The sequence below is a fragment of the Delphinus delphis genome, chromosome X, assembly GCF_949987515.2.
Source record: "Delphinus delphis chromosome X, mDelDel1.2, whole genome shotgun sequence".
Taxonomy (NCBI): domain Eukaryota; kingdom Metazoa; phylum Chordata; class Mammalia; order Artiodactyla; family Delphinidae; genus Delphinus; species Delphinus delphis.
The window spans coordinates 49597714-49621189 of record NC_082704.1 but is presented as its reverse complement, the minus strand read 5'-3'; the positions used below and the strand labels follow the sequence as shown (position 1 = coordinate 49621189).

General features: G+C 34.0%; 1 protein-coding gene across 6 annotated transcripts in view; it reads left to right on the top strand.

Annotated features, from left to right (window-relative positions):
- Window positions 1–23138, top strand: part of PCDH11X (protocadherin 11 X-linked) — a 682375-nt gene extending 659237 nt beyond the window's left edge. For all 6 annotated transcript variants that reach the window (XM_060002571.1, XM_060002570.1, XM_060002569.1 and 3 more), the window contains one exon: window positions 22456–23138. In XM_060002571.1, coding sequence (XP_059858554.1) covers window positions 22456–23138 — 683 coding nt within the window. The remainder of the gene's footprint in view (window positions 1–22455) is intronic.
- Window positions 23139–23476: the final 338 nt, after the last annotated feature.

The window sequence follows — 23476 nt, the reverse complement described above, 5'->3', positions numbered from 1 at the left end:
TTATTGTGTAAGTTGTTACCATATATTTTAAAACATTCATATCTACCTACACTGATTTATACTCACACTCTTGTATAAATAAATGTAATCTATCACTCTGTTGATTTGCATTTAATTTATAGAAAGTGATCTAAATTTTCTTTGAGAAACAATGTGTATTTTTTTAATGAAAGGAATTATTATATTTGATAATATATGCAGTTACCATCCAAAATTTATATAAAACAAACTTTAAAAAGCCCATAACAATAAGATATTAACTACAAAATACAAATTAATTGTGGGCAAACATATGCATGTATGCAGTGCATATGCATGGCATCTATTCTATCATTATTTTGAAAGGTGTGAATGTTAGGCACAGGTGTTATAAATTCTAATATATATGTTTCATATTTGTTGTGTTTGTAGCCTTTGGAACATGACTAATGGAATCTAATAAAATTTTCTAAATTATATGATATACATAATGTACTCAGTTAAGTGATATAAAGTAGATTTCAATTACATTTTACTATCTCTATGATATTATAAATAATTGGCAAGACTAGCTGGGAAGAAACACATTAGTTGAATATTGAAAACTTCCTGCATTGTATTGTTCCTAGAGGTGTAATATTGTCAGAGCAATTTAGGTTTTGAAAATATATATATTTTTTTACCTGAGTAAATAGGATGAATCACCACAGAGCTATAATAAACTTTTTTAATATGTAATCATTAAGGTATAAAGCTTATTTTAAAAAAAAAGTACTATAATAGTATATTGACTATGTCTTAAATTGATTTTATAAAATATTCTAAGTAGTTTTAATAGTGAGTTTCATTTTACAACTTATGTAACCACACAATATCATAAAATGTCTAATTCAAAAATCTGCATATTTGCATATTTCAATTATATAATGATTGCTCTGTGAAATTGACAGATGATTCAAACCTTGGGGAAAATGTATTTAGGATTGGAATTGCAACACTTTAGGAAAAAATGCAAAAATATAGACATACTTCATACTTATTGATTTGTTTAGATGCAATTTTACTTTTAATAGCTTTTGTAAAAGTAAATAATATAGGTACATATTATCCCTTGTGTTTAAAACACATTTTTATTGTACAGTAGCTCAAAAATCTTCCTGCAATTCATGTAATAAAAATTTAATATTTGGTTTGTCTTTCTTACAAATGTGGATCCTTGGTCACAGGCAGGGCCAAGCAAGAAAGTGACTATCTCAGTATAAATCCATGACTGCCTTCAGCAAGGCTCTGACATCTTCTCTCCTGCTAACTTTGAATTAGCACAGTAATATTCATAAATGAATAATAATTTATTAGTTAATATTAAGATGACCAGAATAACAGAATGTGCCTCCTTAAACACCTTTTTTTAGACATAAACTAAAATAGATTGCACCACAAAATGAAAAGCAACAGATTTATCAAAATTTTTGTATATGGTCTAGCCTCCATCAATATCAGAAATATTAGAACCAAATAAATATTAATTGCTCAACAGGTCTTTGCTAAAATAATATCATGTATTCCTTAAAAAACGAAAGGGATTTTTCTGAGAGTAGGGAGCAGAGCTGGTCTAATATGTTAAAAAAGAGACTGTTTTTCAAGACCTGGGATTTAAATTGAAGAATTTAATATTGAGAAATTAGTTCCTCTCTTTCTCCACAAGGTATATGGTTTATAATGTTAGGATGTATATAAGAAATATATGATAAGTTTCTTCTTTAAAATAGTTACCTACTATGCATATACAAGGGTTACTTAAGTTATCTTTTTAGCATCTGATTGAAAGCAAATAAATTCTCATTGATGTTTTTTGTGGTTATTGTGCAGTTACAGAAAATTCGTGGATACATTAGAGCATCATATCAAGAATAGGACTGCCAGATAAAATACAGGATGTCCAGATAAATTTGGATTTCAGATAAACAACATTTTTTTTAGCATAAGTAAATCTAAATATTGCATCAAGCATACTTACACTAATAGTTAGTTGGAGTTTATATAAAATTCAAATTTTACTGGGCCACTTGTACTTTTATTTGTCAAATCTGGCAACCCTAGTCAAGAAGCACTGTTAAAATCCTTTGGGTTGAATATAAGAACATGGTCTTGGAATATTCTCTGTTAACTGTTATATTTGTATTAACTACAATAACATTATAATGTCTTTCTTGTAATGTGCCTGCAGGATTTAATATCATGATTATTATTGAGTTATTGCTCAATCTGCCCAGAAAAGTGATAAAGGGAAAACATAGACACTTTAAATAATTGAATTAAATTATAAATATAATTAATATTTTCAGATTTTCCTTATCCAATTATCAGAACTGTTTTTATCAAATACTTTTCTTCCTCCTCAATATTAACTTTCTTTTAATAAAGAAATAATATGCTTTATGTCTCTTCCAGAAGAAATCTGTAGAAGAATGACAAAGTGGGTAGTTAAAAACATCGTTATGTGGAAAAGTTTACAAATTCTTGCTTACTATATTTTGGTATTGTTCTCCAAATAATATGTCATAGTAAACACAGCAAATTACTACATTTTATGTTCAGTGGTACTGACAAAGACTCTCTCCTTCACCAAACTTTAGACAGGTTCCTCTGAGCCCTCTTTTTGACTAGATCTCATTTTTGGGCCCTCTCTTTGGCCTGTCAAGCCCTGAAAATTCAGTTTAGAGAGAATCCCACACCCTCGATATTTGATTACTCAGGCATGACTTCAGCAAGAATTCTGTTGAATTGGTTTATCAAGAATCTCCCTACCCTTGATGTCTCCTCTTAGTAATTTTCCATCTCCCCATCCATCTCCCCCTCTCTCTTCTCCTTGACTATAAGTACTCAGCTGTCTTTACTGTATTCAGAGAAGAGCTCAATCTCTCTCTTCTACTGAAAATGTCTTCACACCACACCTATGACAGTGTCTTGAGTAAAGTCTTCCTTATAGTTTTAACAAGTGTCAGAATAATTTTTTAACAATACATTCATTTTAAGTAGATTGTAAAAATTTAAGAATATGTATTCTAATTCCTAGAGCAATCACTAAAAAAATGTAAAGACATATAGCTAAAAAGCCAATAAATAAATTAAAGTGGATATCTAAAAAATTCAAATAATCCAATAAAAGGCAGAAAAATAGGAACAGATATTAAGAAAAATAGAGGACAAGCAGAAAATTAACAATAAAATGGGAAACCAAATTAAACTATATCAATAGTTACATTAAATGTTAACAAAGTAAACACTCTAAATAAAGGCAGAAAGCAAAATCCAACTTTATGCTGTCTAGAAGAGATGCATTTTAAATACAAAGATATAGTTTGAATATAAATGGATAGGAAAAGATATATAAATTGAACAGTAAATATAAAGAGCCAGAGTAGCCATGTTAATATTAGAAAAATAGACTTCAAGACAAAAAGTGTTACCAAAAATAAAGACTATTTCATAATTTAAAAAGTGTTAATTCGTTAGGAAAATATATTAATCTTATATGGATATGCACTTAATTTCTTCAAAATATGTGAAGCAAAAATGATGAAATTAAAACAAGGAATACATAATCCCATAAATAGTAGGAGATTTTAAACATCATTCTCTTTGCAACTGACAAGTAGATTAAAAAAAATAATCAGTAAGAAATAGAGGATCCAAACAACACAATCAACCACATTCACCTACTTGATAATTACATACAGAATACTACAACCTAAAACTGCAGGATGTGAATTGTTTTCCAAATGCATATAGTGCATTCACCAAGGTAGACCATTTGCTGGATCATAAAACAAATTTTAATAAATTTCAAAGGATTGAAAGCACACAATATATTTATTGAACTTAATGGAATTAAACTATAAATAACAATTAGATAACTAGGGAAAATCACAATATTTGGAATTTAAACAACATACTTCAATGAGAAAAAGAGGAAATCAAGAAGTTTAAGCTATTCCAAACTGTATTGTAATAAAAATACAATATATCAAAATTAATGAGATGCAAATAACTAAAGCTATTCTCAGAGGAAACATAAGCTTTAAATGCTTATATTAGAAAAAATAAGAGGTCTAAAATTAATGTCCCAAGATACTAACTTAAGCTAGAAAATAAATACAAAATAAACCCAAAGTAAGTAGAAGGAAGTAATAAAGAAAAAAGCATAACCCAACAAAATAGAAAACAAACATTAATGAAAATGAACAAGTCAAAACTAGTCCTTTGAAAACTTTAATAAAACTGATATATCCCTTGTTAAAGCAATGAAGAAAAAAGATAGGGATCAAAAATCAATCAATCAATATCAGGGAAAAAAGGGGAGCCATCGCCAAAGATCCTACAGATAGTAAAAAATAAGAGAATAGTTAAGCACAACTTTTTTCCAACAATTTGGACAACTTAGAAGAAATAAACAAATTCCTTGAAAGACACAAGTTATCAAAACTCCCTCAAGAAGAAAATATATAATCTGAACAGTTCTATATCTATAGAAGGAATTTACTTTTTTTGTTGAAAATCTTCCCACAAAGAAAACATCAAGCCCAGGGAGTCTCAAAGGTGAATTTTCAAAAATGTTTAAGGATGAAAGAATAATAATTCTCCACAGACTTTTTCAAAAAATACAAGAAGGAATGTTTTACAACTCATTTAAGGGACCAGCATTATTCTGACACTAAAATCCAGGAAAAGACAGTGTGAAATGAAAAGAATAAAAAAGCTACAAACAATATTCCTCATGAATATAGGCACAATGTCCATTTAAAATATTAGCAAAACAAATCTAACAATATATAAAATGTGAGATACATATTAGGGAATGAAGTATTTCCTGGGAATTCATGGTTTCTTTAACATTTAGAAATATGTCTTTGTAATTCACCCCAGTAACATAGTAAGTTTTGTTGCTATAGTGAATAAATGCAGGCCCATCTTTAGAGCCTAAGTGCAACTGAATCACTAGAAAACATAATGAGTTAAAAATAGAATAAGAATATGAGGTTAATCCTTTCTTCCTTTCTTAGTAAAAGAAAGTTCATGTGTATGTATTGAATTGAACTTAAGTTGTGTATGTATGTACAATAAAATCCATATGTGGGGAGGATACATGTTAATAGTGAGGAAAAGCAATTTTAGGAAAAATGTATTGAAATAAGTATGCTGTTTAATTCAGGGAATGTTGCTTTATATTCTATCTTAATATGCCAGCCTACATACCGTGAACAATGTTTCATCTATTTCCATGTCCATTTATCAGGGATCATTTTTGGTTCATTTCCCTCAATTGAGAAAGAGTACTGCCTCCGGGGCCTTCCTCTTCACTTAAGGTTCCAATTAACTGTCCAAAGGACTGTTCACACTAGTTCCCTGCAAATCTCCCTGTACCTAAATCTCTCCTTTTCTTCACTCATTTCTATCGTCCCCAGACCTCTATGGATATTGTGCTCTCTCTTCCATAGCCACCACAACCACATCCTCCTTATTTTACACACATACACACACACACACACACACACACACACACACACACACACACAACCTATGCCTTATTTATCATCTTCCTCTTAAATGGAGTAGTTAAATTGGCTGTCATTCACAAATTACATACATATATTTGGATTAAGTACATTTTAAGAAATCTTATTTTTTTTGGTCCATATCTTCAGCCACTTTGTAAGAAATGTATGATTAGTCTATTACATTATAACAGTTTATTTATCTATACTGTTAATTAAACTTTAGTTTGCTGTGAAGAAACGTTGTTGTTTAAATGAACACTATCTCTATGATTCTCTATATGTTTTTATAGCACATACACTTACCTTTGAAATCTTGTACAGATTAATTGAAATACAGGTTGTCTGCAGTGCAAACATCAAAGTTATAGTTCATTAGACTAAATTTGATTAATGCTTGTCCACCTTATATCTGTACAAACATTCTAATGCTCCTCATTATAAAACTCCTCATTACAAAATATATCTGTACAAACATTCTAATGCTCCTCATTACAAAACAGATATAAATTTGTACAGATCAAAAATATTGAATTTATAGTATGCCTAATACAACTGGAGCTTTGTGAAGTATACTTTGCATCACAACACTCCTAGCGTGATAATGTTTTGCATCAAAGTGTCATTGCCTCTTCATCAAGTATGTGTGCACTATTTCAATATGATAAAATATAAAAGAATAAAATAATTAAAAATTTGGCATTTACCTGCATTCTGTCTTAGTTTTGCATAGATTTGGGTGTTTAAAATATTTTACAGTCACATGATGCAGAATATGTCACAGAATTTTGAAATGAAAGATATCACAGCTCATTTTATTAAAGTATATCAATTAATATTAACAAATAAGTTTTAAGTCTTTCAAAGTATTGCAGATAGACATGAAACAAAATTTATTCAGTGATATTATCCATGAGATTATTTTTGGCTGCTGTGGTAGTTCCGAAGATTTTCTTCTTTTACCAGGTTTGAATTGTTATTTTCATCAAATACTACTTTTAAAGGGGAAAGGAAGACTCTTCTTAGTGACTATTGTTAACTGAACCAGTGTAAGGTTGTCACCATTGTTTCGCTGAGGTCCCAATAACCTGATAATATAAAAACTGCTACACTTGTTGATTAATCAGAAATGCTATAGCAAATGAGTCACTTCTCATTGTTTGATGGTTGTTGATATTGCGAACTATGTTTTCATGTATTTGCAGTGTTTTGAAATATGAAAAGTATCTGTGTAATTATAGACAGTTTCATTGTGTGAGAATTTTGCTTCTTTCATCATTTTACTCTAAATGCAATGCTATACTGTTAATATTAAGAATTTGCTTAATTTAAAACCTGCTCTTGGGCTTCCCTGGTGGCGCAGTGGTTGAGAGTCCGCCTGCCGATGCGGGGGACGTGGGTTTGTGCCCCGGTCCGGGAGGATCCCACGTGCCGCGGAGCGGCTGGGCCCGTGGGCCATGGCCGCTGGGCCTGCGCGTCCGGAACCTGTGTTCCTTAACGGGAGAGGCCACAACAGTGAGAGGCCCGCATACCGCAAAACAAAACAAAGCAAAACAAAAACCTGCTCTTTGTTAAGCTAGTTAACTAACTTAGACTTTAAGTTATATAGGAATAAAACTCTGGGAAGTCTAAATTCAGAACTAATATATGATTATGGAACCATGGATTGATTAAAGGTCTGGTGTAGAATAAACAATTTATTAGCATAAAAAGTATAGATATATTTGTAGCTATAAGGTAGCCAACTCTAACGATATTTTCATAGTAAGCTTTCCAACCCCACCTATTTCCAGATGTTTGCTTACTCATATGGGCCCAAATTATTATTTTGGTGATGGGAACTTTACTCAATTTGTTCCCAACAAGTCTCAGTGGATATTGGAGAGATGTCAGGTGAAAATAGGATCATTCATCTTATTATATTTGTTTCTAGTGTGTCCTTTTGCTACTCTGACTAGTTAACTTACATGAATAGATTGAAGGTATCAAGTTGCAACAGATTATCTTCAACAATATTAGGGGAACTTTAAATCTCACAAAACTTTAAATAAAAAGTGAAAATCTGAGTTGAATGTCCCAAATACCTTTACTAGGCATTTGGACCACATTAAACCAAACTCTGAACTGTCAACCCATTAGGCAAGTCATAAATTTTCCAGTTATTCACTTGGGAAGACCAAATGATGAACAACTGAGGGCAGTAAAAATTATTTGCTGAAATAAATGTATCAGTTACAACGCAGTATTCCCCTAAAACATGACACTGAAAATCTTCAGTGGTATAATTGGAAAGCTACTGAAAGAGCAAGAGAAAGAAAGACCAAAACAAATTTATAACAATATCACATTCTTTTTCATGAGAGGTCAGCTTTGAAAACTAATCAAATGATCTGTATAAGAACTCTATCATATGTAATTTGCTATCAGAGATTAACAGATATATTAAATGGAACAGTTTGGAGATTTCTGTATAATGAACATTCTATTAAGTTTTGGAATAGCACTAAGGAAAATGTCTATAAAATATGCATTTGTCTTCAAATTGATAAAGGTTAGAGAATGATAGGGAGCATCACCAGAGCACATTTAATCATATCTATGAACTTATTATCTGACTTCTGAAAGACTGGAATTTTTCCTCTATTTCTTGAAATATATATATATATATATATATCAGCCAACTAAATAAATGTGAGTTAACAGATAGTTCTCAAAAGCAATTTAATGGTCAAATAAGTGTAAGCATTTAGAACAAAGGAAAAGAATATCCAAATGAATTTATTTAACCTCATAAGAGCACATTTTCTTTCTGACACAAAACAGATGAATTACACTCTAACAGTGATCTTAATTTCATTGTGCTAAAAATATAGTTCAATATTCTGTCATTTTTCCTCACTCCTTCTCAACAACTGCAGATGGTAACAGTTCTCTTGTAAGTGATTTCCAAAGAGAGATATTGGGTCTGTCTCCTTTGCAATATATTCTTTATAGATAGGTATTTTTATCACCCTGTTATATATTCCATTTTCCCAGTATACTCGATTGAGGTGCATATTGGCAGAATTTTGATCATCACTTGACTCATAACTTTAGTTCAAGTTGCCTTTTCAACATGATAAAATGATCAAAAATATGACTACATCACATTTTCCCTATAGAAAATTACTGTGATATCCAAAGGGTATTTTTGTGCTTTACGAGGATAATATATTTCCCTAGGAAGAATATTTATTTCTTCAAAGTTAAATGTTATTAATAAGTTACAGAAGCCCTCAGAGAATGTTGTTTTAAGTGTAATTAATTTGAACTCCACTAATTCACAACGAATGTTATTCTGAACTTTCACTGAGTTAGTCTGTGCTTGACTTGTACTCTCTCTTTGGGAAATAGTTCATTAATTAAATGGTATCGATAGTATTAAGGGAGACTGTATAGCCCACTAAAAAAATATGCTTAAAAGAATATTTTAGTAGCATTCATTCAAATAGAAACTCTTAGAATATTAATTACACTTCTGTTTTTGTGCTTTTATTTATATTGTTTCTCTAGTTGTTGGTGGATTTTTATGCACTTAGAGATACAACAACGAAGTTTATTACAAAACTTGTTTTAATTAAAACTAGGATTTTCACCAAGGTATTCTGAATTCTGAGATTAAAAACATTTAGCTAAAAATGTGACTTTTTATAAATTTTACACACACGCACACACACACACACACACACACATTGTGAACAATCTCCTGTTTATCTAATTGGGTATAATTACATTTAGTAGGTTTGGATATATGTTTTCTGTTTGTTGTAGCTTGTGAATAGGCTTTTTTCACGTCATGAATGTTACTAACTATAGCAATACCCATTACTTAAAGGACAAGACAGAGTTTTTTTAAGGACAAATAATATCAATGTTTCTGGTTATTTATTAAAACTCTACTACCAAATTGACAGAGTCTCTATTCAATTAGTATTTATGTGGTTTATCTACTATAAGCCAATTAGAGTTAAGTGAGAAAATAAAAAAGATGTTTTGGATTAGTGTCAAGGTGAATTATTGAGAAAAGTTCTAGAGATGTACTTAATTACCTATATTTTATAGTAAATATCATTTGAACAATAATATTACATTGTTCCATCACATATTTTGGAAGCACTTTATGTGAAGTATCGTCTGTCCATCTAAAATATTATGTGTCAGCTAGTTTCCAAATTCTTCAGAAAATCTGTCAAATTGTGAAAAACACTACAATATTTTATATGCATAATGAATTTTTTAAAAGCCCTTACCTTTTGGCTTTTTAATTTTTCTTCAATTCTGTATGTATTTGTTACTTAATTTCCCAAGTTTTCAAGAACTCTCTAATTTTGTTAGTCAAAATGTTAGTATTGAATTCAATTCTTAGCATGCTTTGTTTTATTCTCTATGGATGAAAGCTATCTAGTTGGAAATTATTGATTTCACTTGGTAAAGTTAATGCTTAACTAGAGACAGAGTGACAGCAAGTTAATTCAGAAGGTGGATGGTTCCTAATAAATTAGACTTCTAAAACTTGAAAGATGCTTGTTTAAATATATAGAAATAGATCTTTTGAGAAGAAGGGGCAATATGAATGGCTGCCATTTAGCAACTAGAAGACAACAAATAGTGCTGGGAAAACTGGATATCCACTTGTAAAAGAATGAAGTTGCACCCTTACCATATACCGTATACAAAATTTAACTCAAAATGGATCAAAGGCTTAAATGTAAGAACTAAAACTATAAAAATCTTACAAGAAAAAATATGGGGAAAAAACTTTATGACATTGGATTTGGCAAGATTTCTTGGGTATGACACCAAAAACACAAGCAATAAAAAAAAATAGATAAGTTGGGCTGTATCAAAATTAAAACCCTTTGTACAACAAAGGATCTGGTCAACAGAATGAAAAGGAAACACACAGAATGGGAGAAAATATTTGCAAATCATATATCTGATATGGGACTTATATCCAGAATATAAAGAGAATTCTAACAACACCAAAACAAACACTCAACCAATCCAGTTTAAAAATGAGCAAAAATCTTGAAGACATTTCTCCAAATGCAGTATACAGATAGCCAATAAACACATGAAAAGATGCTGCTCATCACTAGTCATTAGGGAAGAGCTAATCAAAACCACAGTGAGATGCTACTTCACACATATTAGAATGGCAGTTATTAAAAACACAAACACACACACACAGAAAATAACAAGCTTCAAGGGGAATGTGGAGAAATTGGAATACTTGTGTATTGCTGGTGAGAATATAAAATGGTGCAGCTGCTATAGAAGATGTATGGTGATCCCACACAAAATTAAACATAGAATTACCATATAAGCTAGTAATTTCATCCCTGGATATATACCCCAAACAACTGAAACGGGCTCAAATATATTTGTACACATGCATTGATAACAGCATTATTAAAATTATATATATATATATAATTTATACATATATATATATATACACACACACACACATATATATATATATATATATGACAATAACAGTATAAAAGGGGTGGGTAGGAGCAAAACTGAATTGGAGTAACAAAACAACATCATATGGTAACTCAAAATACACAGAAACAAGCAAACAAATGAAGAGAACCAGAAATGGCAAATAAGAATGTTAGTAAAAAATAATTGATAATTATTTATAAAGCTTGCACTCCCATCCTTGTTTCAGCTTCATTAAAACAAATAATACATAAAGTAATAATTATAACAATATATTGAATTTTTACATACATATGTGTTATATATATGTATGTATATATATGGCACAATAAAGAGGAGAGAAAATATAGATATATAGGAGTAATATTTCTATTTCTCACTGGAATTAATGTATAATAAATCTGAAGTAATTGTAATAAGCCCACACAATCTAAAGACCAGTAAGAGAATGACATACACACACACGTGTGCACATATGCGTGCATAAATAAGTATACATATTTACATGTAACATTATATACACTATATATTATATATACATATGTAGTCAAAAATCATTAAAAGAATTACATTAAACTAGAAAGTATTCACCTAATGCAGAAGAAGCTGTAAAGGAGGAATAGAGGAACAGAAAAAGACATGAAATACATAGAAAACAAAAAGTAAAATGGTAGATATAAATGTACTATATCAATAAGACCATTGAAAATGAATTGATTAGAAACCCCAAACAAGGAAGAATTGTAACACTGAATTAAAAAAATCAAATCCAAATGTATGCCTACAGGATGCAGGCCTTAGTTTCAAAGATACAGATAGATTAATTATGAAATGATGGAAAAGTTATATCATGCACACAGAAATCATGATAGAGTGACTACACTAATAGGCTTATTTAAATTAGAAAAACTTTAAAAATGTTACTAGAGATAAAGAGGGATATTTTTTCATGATAGAATGGTCAAATAATCAGGAAGATATAACAATTATAAACATATATGCATCTAACAACAGTGCTCTAAAAATCATGAAGCAAAAACTGACATAATTGAAGGGAGAAATAGACAATTCAATAATAACAGTTGGAGATTTCAATATTCCACTTTCTATAATAGAAAGAATAACCATGTAAAAGACCACAGAGGAAATAGAAGAAGTGATCAGTACTCTAAGTAAATTAGACCTAACAGACATCTGCAGAACACTCCAGCCAATAAGAGCAGAATACATAGTCTCCTCAAGTGCACATGCAGCATTGTACAGGATAGACTATATGCTACGCTATAAAACAATTCTCAATAAATTGAAAGAAATGCATTCACACAGAATATATTCTCTGGACACAATGGAACGAAATTAGAAATAAAAGAAAGAAATTTGGAAAGTTAATATGTATGGGAAAATTAAACCACACACTCCTAGATAATCAATTGGTCAAAGAAGGAATCACAAGAGAAATTATAAATTACTTTAATGGTGAAATACTCTGTTTTCCCCTAGTATCAGGAATAAGACATAGGATGTCCACTTTCATCACTGCTATTAAACATTATACAGGAGGTTTGAGCCAGAACAATTAGACTATATATATATATATATATATATATATATATATATATATATATATATATATATATATATGGCATTCATACTGCAAAGAATGAAGCAAAACTATCTCTATATGCAGATGATATGATCTTGTATAGAGAAAATCCTACAAAATCCAATAAAAACCTATTAAAACTAATCAAGCTCAGCAGTGTTACAGGCTTTAAGAGCAATATATAAAAATCAAGTGTATTTCTATACTCTAGCAATAAATATTCCAAAAAAGAAATTAGGAAAACAATTCGATTTGCAATGGAATAAAATACTTAAGAGCAAATTCAACAAAAGAAGTGCAAAGTTTTTACTCTGAAAAATTTGAAATAACTATTGAAAGAAATTAAAGATATAAATAACTGAAAAGACATCCCATGTTCAAAGACAGGAAGATTTAATACTGTTAAAGTTCAATACTTCACAAAATGATCTTCAGATTCAAAACAATACTTAACAAAATTCAAACTGAATTTTTGCAGAAAGTTAGAAGAGGAATTGGAACTTTCATGTATTTCTGATGGCAATGTAAAATTGTGCAGTCAATTTGGAAAACAGTTTGGCACTTCTTCAAATTAAACATAGAGTTGCCATATGACTCAGCAACTCCATACACAGGTACACTCCCAAGAGAAATGAATAACTGTGTCTACACAAAAACTTTTTTTGTTTGTTTGTTTTTCATTTTTTACATCTTTATTGGAGTATAATTGCTTTACAATGGTGTGTCAGTTTCTGCTTTATAACAAAGTGAATCAGTTATACATACACATATGTTCCCATATCTCTTCCCTCTTGCATCTCCCTCCCTCACACCCTCCCTATCCCACCCCTATAGGTGGTCACAAAACACCGAGCTGATCTCCCTGTGCTATGCAGCTGCTTCCCACTAGCTATCTATTTTATGTTTGGTAGTGTATATATCTCCATGCTACTCTCGTGCTTTGTCACAGCTTACCCTTCCCCCTCCCCATATCCTCAAGTCCGTTCTCCGGTAGGTCTGTGTCTTTATTCCTGTCTTACCCCTAGGTTCTTCATGACATTATTTTTTTTCTTAAATTCCATATATATGTGTAAGAATACGGTATTTGTCTTTCTCTTTCTGACATACTTCACTCTGTATGACAGACTCTAGGTCCATCAAACTCATTACATATAGCTCAATTTCATTTCTTTTTATGGCTGAGTAATATTCCATTGTATATATGTGCCACATCTTCTTTATACATTCATCCAATGATGGACACTTAGGTGGTTTCCATCTCCGGGCTATTGTAAATAGAGCTGCAATGAACATTTTGGTACATGACTCTTTTTGAATTATGGATTTCTCAGGGTATATGCCCAGTAGTGGGATAGCTGGGTCATATGGTAGTTCTATTTGTAGTTTTTAAGGAACCTTCATACTGTTCTCCATAGTGGCTGTACCAATTCACATTCCCACCAGCAGTGCAAGAGTGTTCCCTTTTCTCCACACCCTCTCCAGCATTTATGGTTTTTGATTTTCTGATGATGGCCATTCTGACTGGTGGGAGATGATATCTCACTGTAGTTTTGATTTGCATTTCTCTAATGATTAATGAGGTTCAGCATTCTTACATGTGTTTGTTGGCAGTCTGTATATCTTCTTTGGAGAAATGTCTATTTAGGTCTTCTGCCTATTTTTGGATTGGGATGTTTGGTTTTTTGTTCTTCATCTGCATGAGCTGCTTGTAAATTTTGAAGATTAATCCTTTGTCAGTTGCTTCATTTGCAAATATTTTCTCCCATTCTGAGGATTGTCTTTTGGTCTTGTTTATGGTTTCCTTTGCTCTGTAAAAGCTTTGAAGTTTCATTAGGTCCCATTTGTTTATTTTTGTTTTTATTTCCATTTCTCTAGGAGGTGGGTCAAAAAGGACCTTGGCTGTGATTTATGTCATAGAGTGTTCTGCCTATGTTTTCCTCTAAGAGTTTGATAGTTTCTGGCCTTACATTTAGGTCTTTAATCCATTTTGAGCTTATTTTTGTGTATGGTGTTAGGGAGTGATCTAATCTCATACTATTACATGCACCTGTCCAGTTTTCCCAGCACCACTTATTGAAGAGACTGTCCTTTCTTCACTGTACATTCCTGCCTCCTTTTTCAAAGATAAGGTGACCATGTGCACACGGGTTAATCTCTGGGCTTTCTTTCCTGTTCCATTGATCTATCTTTCTGCTTTTATGCCAGTACCATACTGTCTTGATTACTGTAGCTTTGTAGCGTAGTCTGAAGTCACAGAGCCTGATTCCTCCAGCTCCGTTTTTTGATCTCAAGATTGCTTTGGCTCTTTGGGGTCTTTTGTGTTTCTATACAAATTGTGAATTTTTTTGTTCTAGTTCTGTGAAAAATGCTAGTGGTAGTTTCATAGGGATTGCATTGAATCTGTAGATAGCTTTGGGTAGTAGAGTCATTTTCACAAGGTTGATTTTTCCAATCCAAGGACATGGTATATCTCTCCATCTATTTGTATCATCTTTAATTTCTTTCATCAGTGTCTTATAATTTTCTGCATACAGGTCTTTTGTCTCCTTACGTAGGTTTATTCCTAGATATTTTATTCTTTGTGTTGCAATGGTAAATGGGAGTGTTTTCTTGATTTCACTTTCAGATTTTTCATCATTAGTGTATAGGAATACCAGAGATTTCTGTGCATTAATTTTGTATCCTGCTACTTTACCAAATTCATGATTAGCTCTAGTAGTTTTCTGGTAGCATCTTTAGGATTCTCTATGTATAGTACCATGTCAGCTGCAAACAGTGACAGCTTTACTTCTTCTTTTCTGATTTGGATTCCTTTTATTTCCTTTTCTTCTCTGATTGCTGTGGCTAAAACTTCCAAAACTATGTTGAAAAAGAGAGGTGAGAGTGGGCAACCTTGTCTTGTTCCTGATCTTAGTGGAAATGCTTTCAGTTTTTCACCATTGAGGACAATGTTGGCTGTGGGTTTGTCATATATGGCCTTTATTATGTTGAGGAAAGTTCCCTCTATGCCTATTTTCTGGAGGGTTTTTATCATAAATGGGTGTTGAATTTTGTAAAAAGCTTTCTCTGCATCTATTGAGATGGTCCTATGGTTTTTCTCCTTCAATTTCTTAATATGGTATATCACCCTGATTGATTTGCATCTATTGAAGAATCCTTGCATTCCAGGAATAAACCCCACTTGATCATGGTGTATTATCCTCTTAATGTGCTGTTGGATTCTGTTTGCTAGTATTTTGTTGAGGAAATTTGCATCTGTGTTCATCAGTGATATTGGCCTGTAGTTTTCTTTCTTTGTGACATCCTTGTCTGGTTTTGGTATCAGGGTGATGGTGGCCTCATAGAATGGGTTTGGGAGTGTTCTTCCCTCTGCTATATTTTGGAAGAGTTTGAGAAGGACAGGTGTAGCTCTTCTCTAAATGTTTGATAGAATTCTCCTGTCGAGCCATCTGGTCCTGGGCTTTTGTTTGTTGGAAGATTTTTAACCAGAGTTACAATTTCAGTGCTTGTGATTGGTCTGTTCATATTTTCTATTTCTTCCTGATTCAGTCTTGGCAGGTTGTGCTCTTCTAAGAATTTGTCCATTCCAGGTTTTCCATTTTATTGGCAGAGTTGCTTGTAGTAATCTCTCATGATCTTTTGTATTTCCGCAGTGTCAGTTGTTACTTCTCCTTTTTCATTTCTAATTCTATTGATTTGATTCTTCTCCCTTTTTTTCTTGCTGAGTCTGGCTAATGGTTCATCAATTTTGTTTATCTTCTCAAAAAACAAGCTTTTAGTTTTATTGATCTTTGCTGTTGTTTCCTTCATTTCTTTTTCATTAATTTCTGATCTGATTTTAATGATTTCGTTCCCTCTGCTAACTTTGGGAGTTTTTTGTTCTTCTTTCTCTATTTGCTTTAGGTGCAAGGTTAGGTTGTTTATTTGAGATATTTCCTTTTTCTTAAGGTAGGATTGTATTGCTATAAAGTTCCCTCTGAGAACTGATTTTTCTGCATCCCATAGGTTTTGGGTCGTCGTGTCTCCATTGTCATTTGTTTCTAGATTTTTTTTATTTCCTCTTTGATTTCTTCAGTGATCACTTCGTTATTAAGTAGTGTATTGTTGAGCCTCCATGTGTTTGTATTTTTTACAGATCTCTTCCTGTAATTGATATCTAGTCGCTAGCGTTGTGGTCAGAAAAGATACTTGATAAAATTTCTATTTTCTTAAATTTACCAAGGCTTGATTTGTAACCCAAGGTATGATCTATCCTGGAGAATGTTTCATGGGCACTTGAGAAAAATGTGTATTCTGTTGTTTTTGAACAGAATGTCCTATAAATATCAATTAAGTCCATCTTGTTTAATGTATCATTTAAGGTTTGTGTTTCCTTATTTATTTTCATTTTGGATGATCTGTCCATGGGTGATAGTGGGGTGTTACAGTCCCCTACAATGAATGTGTTACTGTCGATTTCCCCTTTTATGGCTGTCAGTATTTGCCTTATGCATTGAGGTGCACCTATGTTGGGTGCATAAATATTTAAAATTGTTATATCATATTCTTGGATTGATCCCTTCATCATTATGTAGTGTCCTTCTTTGCCTCTTCTAATAGTCTTTATTTTAAAGTCTATTTTGTCTGATATGAGAATTGCTACTCCAACTTTCTTTTGGTTTCCATTTGCATGGAATATCTTTTTCCATCCCCTTACTTTCAGTCTGTATGTGTCTCTAGGTCTGAAGTTTGTTTCTTGTAGACAACATATATATGGGTCTTGCTTTTGTATCCGTTGTGAGAATCTGTGTCTTTTGGTGGGAGCATTTAGTCCATTTACATTTAAGGTAATTATCGATATATATGTTCCTATTCCCATTTTGTTAATTGTTTTGGGTTCATTATTGTAGGTCTTTTCCTTCTCTTGTGTTTCTTGCCTAAAGAAGTTCCTTTGCCATTTGTTGTAAAGCTGGTTTGGTGGTGCAGAACTCTCTCTGCTTTTGCTTGTCTGTAAAGGTTTTAATTTCTCCATCAAATCTGAATGAGATCCTTGCTGGGTAGAGTAATCTTGGATGCAGGTTTTTCTCCTTCATCACTTTAAATATGTCTTCCCAGTCCCTTCTGGCTTGTAGAGTTTCTGCTGATGGATCAACTGTTAACCTTATGGGGATTCCCTTCTGTATTATTTGTTGTTCTTCCCTTGCTGCTTTTAATATGTTTTCTTTGTATTTAATTTTTGACTGTTTGATTAATATGTGTTCTGGCATATTTCTCCTTGCATTTATCCTGTATGGGACTCTCTGTGCTTCCTGGACTGGATTAACTATTTCCTTTCCCAAATTAGGGATGTTTTCAACTATAATCTCTTCAACTATTTTCTCAGTCCCTTTCTTTTTCTCTTCTTCTTCTGGAATCCCTATAATTCGAATGTTGGTGCGATTAATGTTGTCCTAGAGGTCTCTGAGACTGTTCTCAGTTCTTTTCATTCTTTTTTCTTTATTCTGCTCTGCAGTCGTTATTTCCACTATTTTATCTTCCAGGTCACTTATCCGTTCTTCTGCCTCAGTTATTCTGTTATTGATCCCATCTAGAGTATTTTTCATTTCATGTATTGTGTTGTTCATTGTTTGTTTCATCTTTAGTTCTTCTAGGTCCTTGTTAAATGTTTCTTGCATTTTGTCTATTCTATTTCCAAGATTTTGGATCATCTTTACTATCATTATTCTGAATTGTTTTTCAGATAGACTGCCTATTTCCTCTTCATTTGTTAGGTCTGGTACATTTTTATCTTGCTCCTTTATCTGCTGTGTGTTTTTCTGTCTTCTCATTTTGCTTATCTTACTGTGTTTGGGGTCTCCTTTTTGCAGGCTGCAGGTTCATAGTACCCATGGTGTTTGGTGTCTGTCCCCAGTGGCTAAGGTTGGTTCAGTGGGTTGTGCAGGCTTCCTGGTGGAGGAGACTAGTGCCTGTGTTCTGGTGGATGAGGTGGATCTTGTCTTTCTGGTGGGCAGGTCCACGTCTGGTGGTGTGTTTTGGTGTGTTTCTGGACTTATTATTTTAGGCAGCCTCTCTGCTAATGGGTGGGGTTTTTTTCCTTTCTTGCTAGTTGTTTGGCATATGGTGTCCAGCACTGTAGCTTGCTGGTCATTGAGTGAAGCTGGGTGCTTGTGTTGAGATGGAGATCTCTGGGAGATTTTCTCTGTTTGATATTATGTGGAGCTGGGCAGTCTCTTGTGGACCAGTGTCCTGAAGTTGGCTCTCCCACCTCAGAGGCACAGCACTCACTCCTCGCTTTAGCACCAAGAGCCTTTCATCCACACAGCTCAGAATAAAAGTGAGACAATGTAGAAAGGAAAGAAAGAAAGAAAGAAAGAAAGAAAGAAAGAAAGAAAGAAAGAAAGAAGGAAAGGAAGAAAGAAGGAAAGGAAGAAAGAAAGAAAGGAAGGAAGAAAGAAGGGAGGGAGGTAGGGAGGGAGGAAGAAAGGAAGGATGGAAGCAGGGAAGGAAGGAAAGAAAGAAAGGAAGAAAGAAAGAAGATATAATAAAATAAAGTAAGATAAAATAAAATAAAGTTATTAAAATAAAAAATAATTATTAAGAAAAAAAAATTTTTTAAAGAAAGAAAGAAAAAAAAACTGACAGATAGAACCCTAGGACAAATGGTGGGAGCAAAGCTATACAGAAAGAATCTCACACAGAAGCATACACATACACACTCACGAAAAGAGGAAAACGGAAAAAATAATAAATCTTGCTCTCAAAGTCCACCTCCTCAATTTGGGATGATTTGTTGTCTATTCATGTCTTCCACAGATGCAGGGTACATCAAGTTGATTGTGGAGTTTTAATCCGCTGCTTCTGAGGCTGCTGGGAGAGATTTCTCTTTCTCTTCTTTGTTCTCACAGCTCCCAGGGCTCAGCTTTGGATTTGGCCCTGCCTCTTCGCGTCGGTCGCCAGAGGGTGTCTGTTCTTCGCTCAGACAGGACGGGATTAAAGGAGCAGCTGCTTCGGGGACTCAGGCAGGGTGGGAGGGAGGGCTACGGAGTGCAGGGCAAGCCTGCGGTAGCAGAGGACAGCATGACGTTGCACCAGCCTGAGGTGCACCGTGCGTTCTCCTGGGGGACTTGTTCCTGGATCTCGGGACCCTGGCAGTGGCGATCTGCACAGGCTCCTCAGAAAGGGGCTGTGGTTAGTGACCTGTGATCACACACAGGCTTCTTGGTGGAGGCCTCAGCAGCCTTATCGTCTCATGCCCGTCTCTGTGGTCCGTGGTTTTAGCCGCAGCTCGCGCCCGTCTCTGGAGCTCCTTTAAGCAGCGCTCTTAATCCCCTCTCCTCACGCACCAGGAAACAAAGAGGGAAGAAAAAGTCTCTTGCCTCTTCGGCAGGTCCAGACTTTTCCCTGGACTCCCTCCCGGCTCGCCATGGTGCACTAACCCTCTGCAGGCTGTGTTCACGCTGCCAACCGCAGTCCTCTCCCTGAGCTCCGACCGAAGCCCTAGCCTCAGCTCCCAGCTCCGCCCACCCTGGTGGGTGAGTAGACAAGCCTCTCGGGATTGTGAGTGCCGGGCGGCACTGATCCTCTGTGCAGGAATCTCTCCGCTTTGACCCCCGCACCCCTGTTGCTGCGCTGTCCTCCATTGAGAAGAGCTTTCCCCCTCCGCCACCCACAGTCTCCACCCGTTAAGGGGCTTCTAGTGTGTGGAAACATTTTCTCCTTCACGGCTCCCTCCCACTGGTGCAGGTCCCATCCCTATCCTTTTGTATCTGTTTATTCTTTTGCCCTACCCAGGTACCTGGGAAATTTCTTGCCTTTTGGGAGGTATCAAGTCTTCTGCCAGTGTTCAGTAGGTGTTCTGTAGGAGTTGTTCCACGTGTAGATGTATTTCTGGTGTATCTGTGGGGAGGAAGGTGATCTCCACGTCTTACTCTTCTGCCATCTTCCCCTCCCTCAAAAATTTTATACAGTGTTGATAAAGCATTACTCATGATAACCAAAAAGTAAAAACAACCCAAATGTCCATCAACTGATGAATGAATAAATAAAATGTGGTATAATCATACAAAGTGTAATCTTGAGCAATAAAAAATATAACTGAAGCGCTGATACATGCTACAACGTGGGTGAACATTAAAAACATTATGCTAAATGAAACAGGCCAGTCACAAAAGACTTCATTTAAAGGATTACACTCATATTACATGCCTAGAATAGGCAAATCTATCGAAGAAAAAGGTACATTAATGGTCACTTAGGGCTGTGGATTTTGGGGGGAAGTGGCCAGTGACTGCTAATGGATACCAGGTTTCTTTTGGGACTGATAAGGATGTCCCAAAATTGATTGTGGTGATAGTTGCACAACTATGTGAATATACTAAAAACCATTGAATTATTCACTTTAAATGAGTGAACTTTATGGCATGTGAATTATATCTCAATAAAGCTGTTAAAAAAGGAATTTCTATAAATCATATATTTCAGTGAAAATGACTTGGTATGTTTCCTCATCATAAAGAGGCAAATAACTCAATGTTGAAATTATGATATATTCTTGTGTTGTAAAATTTAAAGCTGCCAGATCAGTTGCTTTTCTGATGGTGAGGAAATTAAATTTTGTTTTAAAGTATAGTTGTATGTATGTTCATATATTTCCATGCATGCTTTTATTTAATGTCACCCGAAATATATAACACTCTACCTTTCCAAATACTTCCCAAATATAATTGTGCAAAAATATAGAATATTTTAAATGTTAAGCTCATAGGGACATTTTTAAAGTGCCTTCTAAATGAAGAAAAGTAAATGGTTATCTAATGGAGAAAATTAGCCTTATTAATGAGAATCACTTCTGATATATACTATTCTTTGGCTTTAAGTGTGATAGTATAATGCCAGTACCTGGACTCTATATCCTGTTGAGGACTTATAGGAACGTGAATTCTATTTTTAACTTTTAGGATTGTTATGTCTTCTTAGAGAAATGACCTTTTTTTTAAAAAAAAGTCATGATGTAATATCCTTCACTATCGCTAGTAGCATTCTTTGCTTTAAAGTCAACTTTTACATTGATATAGCTACTCTATCTTTACTTGGCTAGTCTTTGTATGGTATACTTATTGATATTTCATACCTATGGAAATTTGAAAATGTTACAGAAATCTTATAAAGGAGTTTTAAAAAGTATTGTAGTTTAGAGCTAAGTATTTTGGATCTGTAATTAATTATGTTGCTAAACTGATTTGCCATGATTTCAGAAAATGAGGAATACAGAAATCAATTGTCTCTAAGATAATTACAGCTATATTTCATTCTGGAAACTAAAAGACATATCTTAGAGTTCAATAAGCTATGTTTCCAAATTAACCTAATTGATTCTTAGATTTATTCTCAGATTAATTAATTAGATTCTTAACCAAACCGTTAGCTATAATTGGTTAGTTAATTACATGTTTCTGTGACTGGTTTTTCCATTTACCATTCTGTGACTGGTTTCACTCATGTCGTCTCTTTGTGTTAGGACCATATTTCAACTGACTTGTGTGTAGAGATCAATGACCACAGCTTCCATTCCCAGTCACAAACATAATTTAAAATATCTACATTTGGGAGACTAAACCAAAGTATCCTAATTATAGAAATGAAATGCCATCCTCCCACTCCTGGCTATTTATGTTACTGTAAGAATTATTTCTTGACAAATCAAGTACCAATCGTGAAAATATTAGAAGTCTCTGATGCATTTATATACAGATTATTAAATGTTCCTATAACAATATGATTTATTTTAAGTAGCTATTAAACATATGCCTCTGAAACATAAATTTTATTATTTGTTTCCCACCCTAACAGCTGCAGAAATAACTGTTCAACCAACCTTGGAAGAGGCCTCTGACAACTGCACTCAAGAATGTCTCATCTTGGGCCACTCTGATGCCTGCTGGATGCCAGCTTCTCTGACCCATTCCAGCCCTTTACAGGCACAGACCTCTGCTCTGTGCCACAGCCCACCCCTGACGCAGACCACTCTTCGCCGGCGCAACCCTCCAGTGACACAGACCGTTGTGCTCTGCCACAGTCTGCCGGTGACCCAGGCTATTGCACTGTGCCACAGCCCTCCACCAGCACAGACCTCCACTCTGCACCACAGCCCACCTCTAGCACAGGCTACTGCTCTTCGCCACAGCCCTTCACCAGCACAGGCCTCTGCCCTCTGCTACAGCCCTCCCCTGGCACAGGCTGCCACAATCCACTGCAGCCCTCCTCTGCCACAGGCTGCTGCCCTCCATTGTAGCCCCGCACAACCACCAATGGGTCTGCAGCAAGGTTGGGGGCAAAGTGCTGGCCCTGATGGACTACTTTCTCTTGATCAGGGAGCACAAGGTAGTACAAGATCTCAGTTTTACGCCATGTCTGAAAGACTTCATCCTAGTGATGATTCAATTAAAGTCATTCCCTTGAAAACCTTCACTCCAGGGCAGCAGGCCAGACCCTCTAGGGGTGATTCTCCCACTATGGAAGAACATCCTTTATAAAACTAAAACAACTACTTCACATTTTCCAACAGGATGTATATAATCAAAGTTTAAGATCCAATTTCAATGAATACTTCAAATTATTAGATTTGTAAATAGCTATGTAAATAGAAACCAATACCAGAATCAAGTCTAGAGCTAGACCCTTAGTCAAAAGTTAAAAATAAATTTACAATTTGATTAATTCAGAATGTGTATTTAAAAATAAAAGAAATTGAAAAAAAAGTTGCACCCTTTTGTACAGAAAGGCTTATCATGGCATATATTAATATATAGTATATATTATTTCTGGTGCACTGTATTTTTTCATTTATTTTTACCAACATGTGCAATATTAC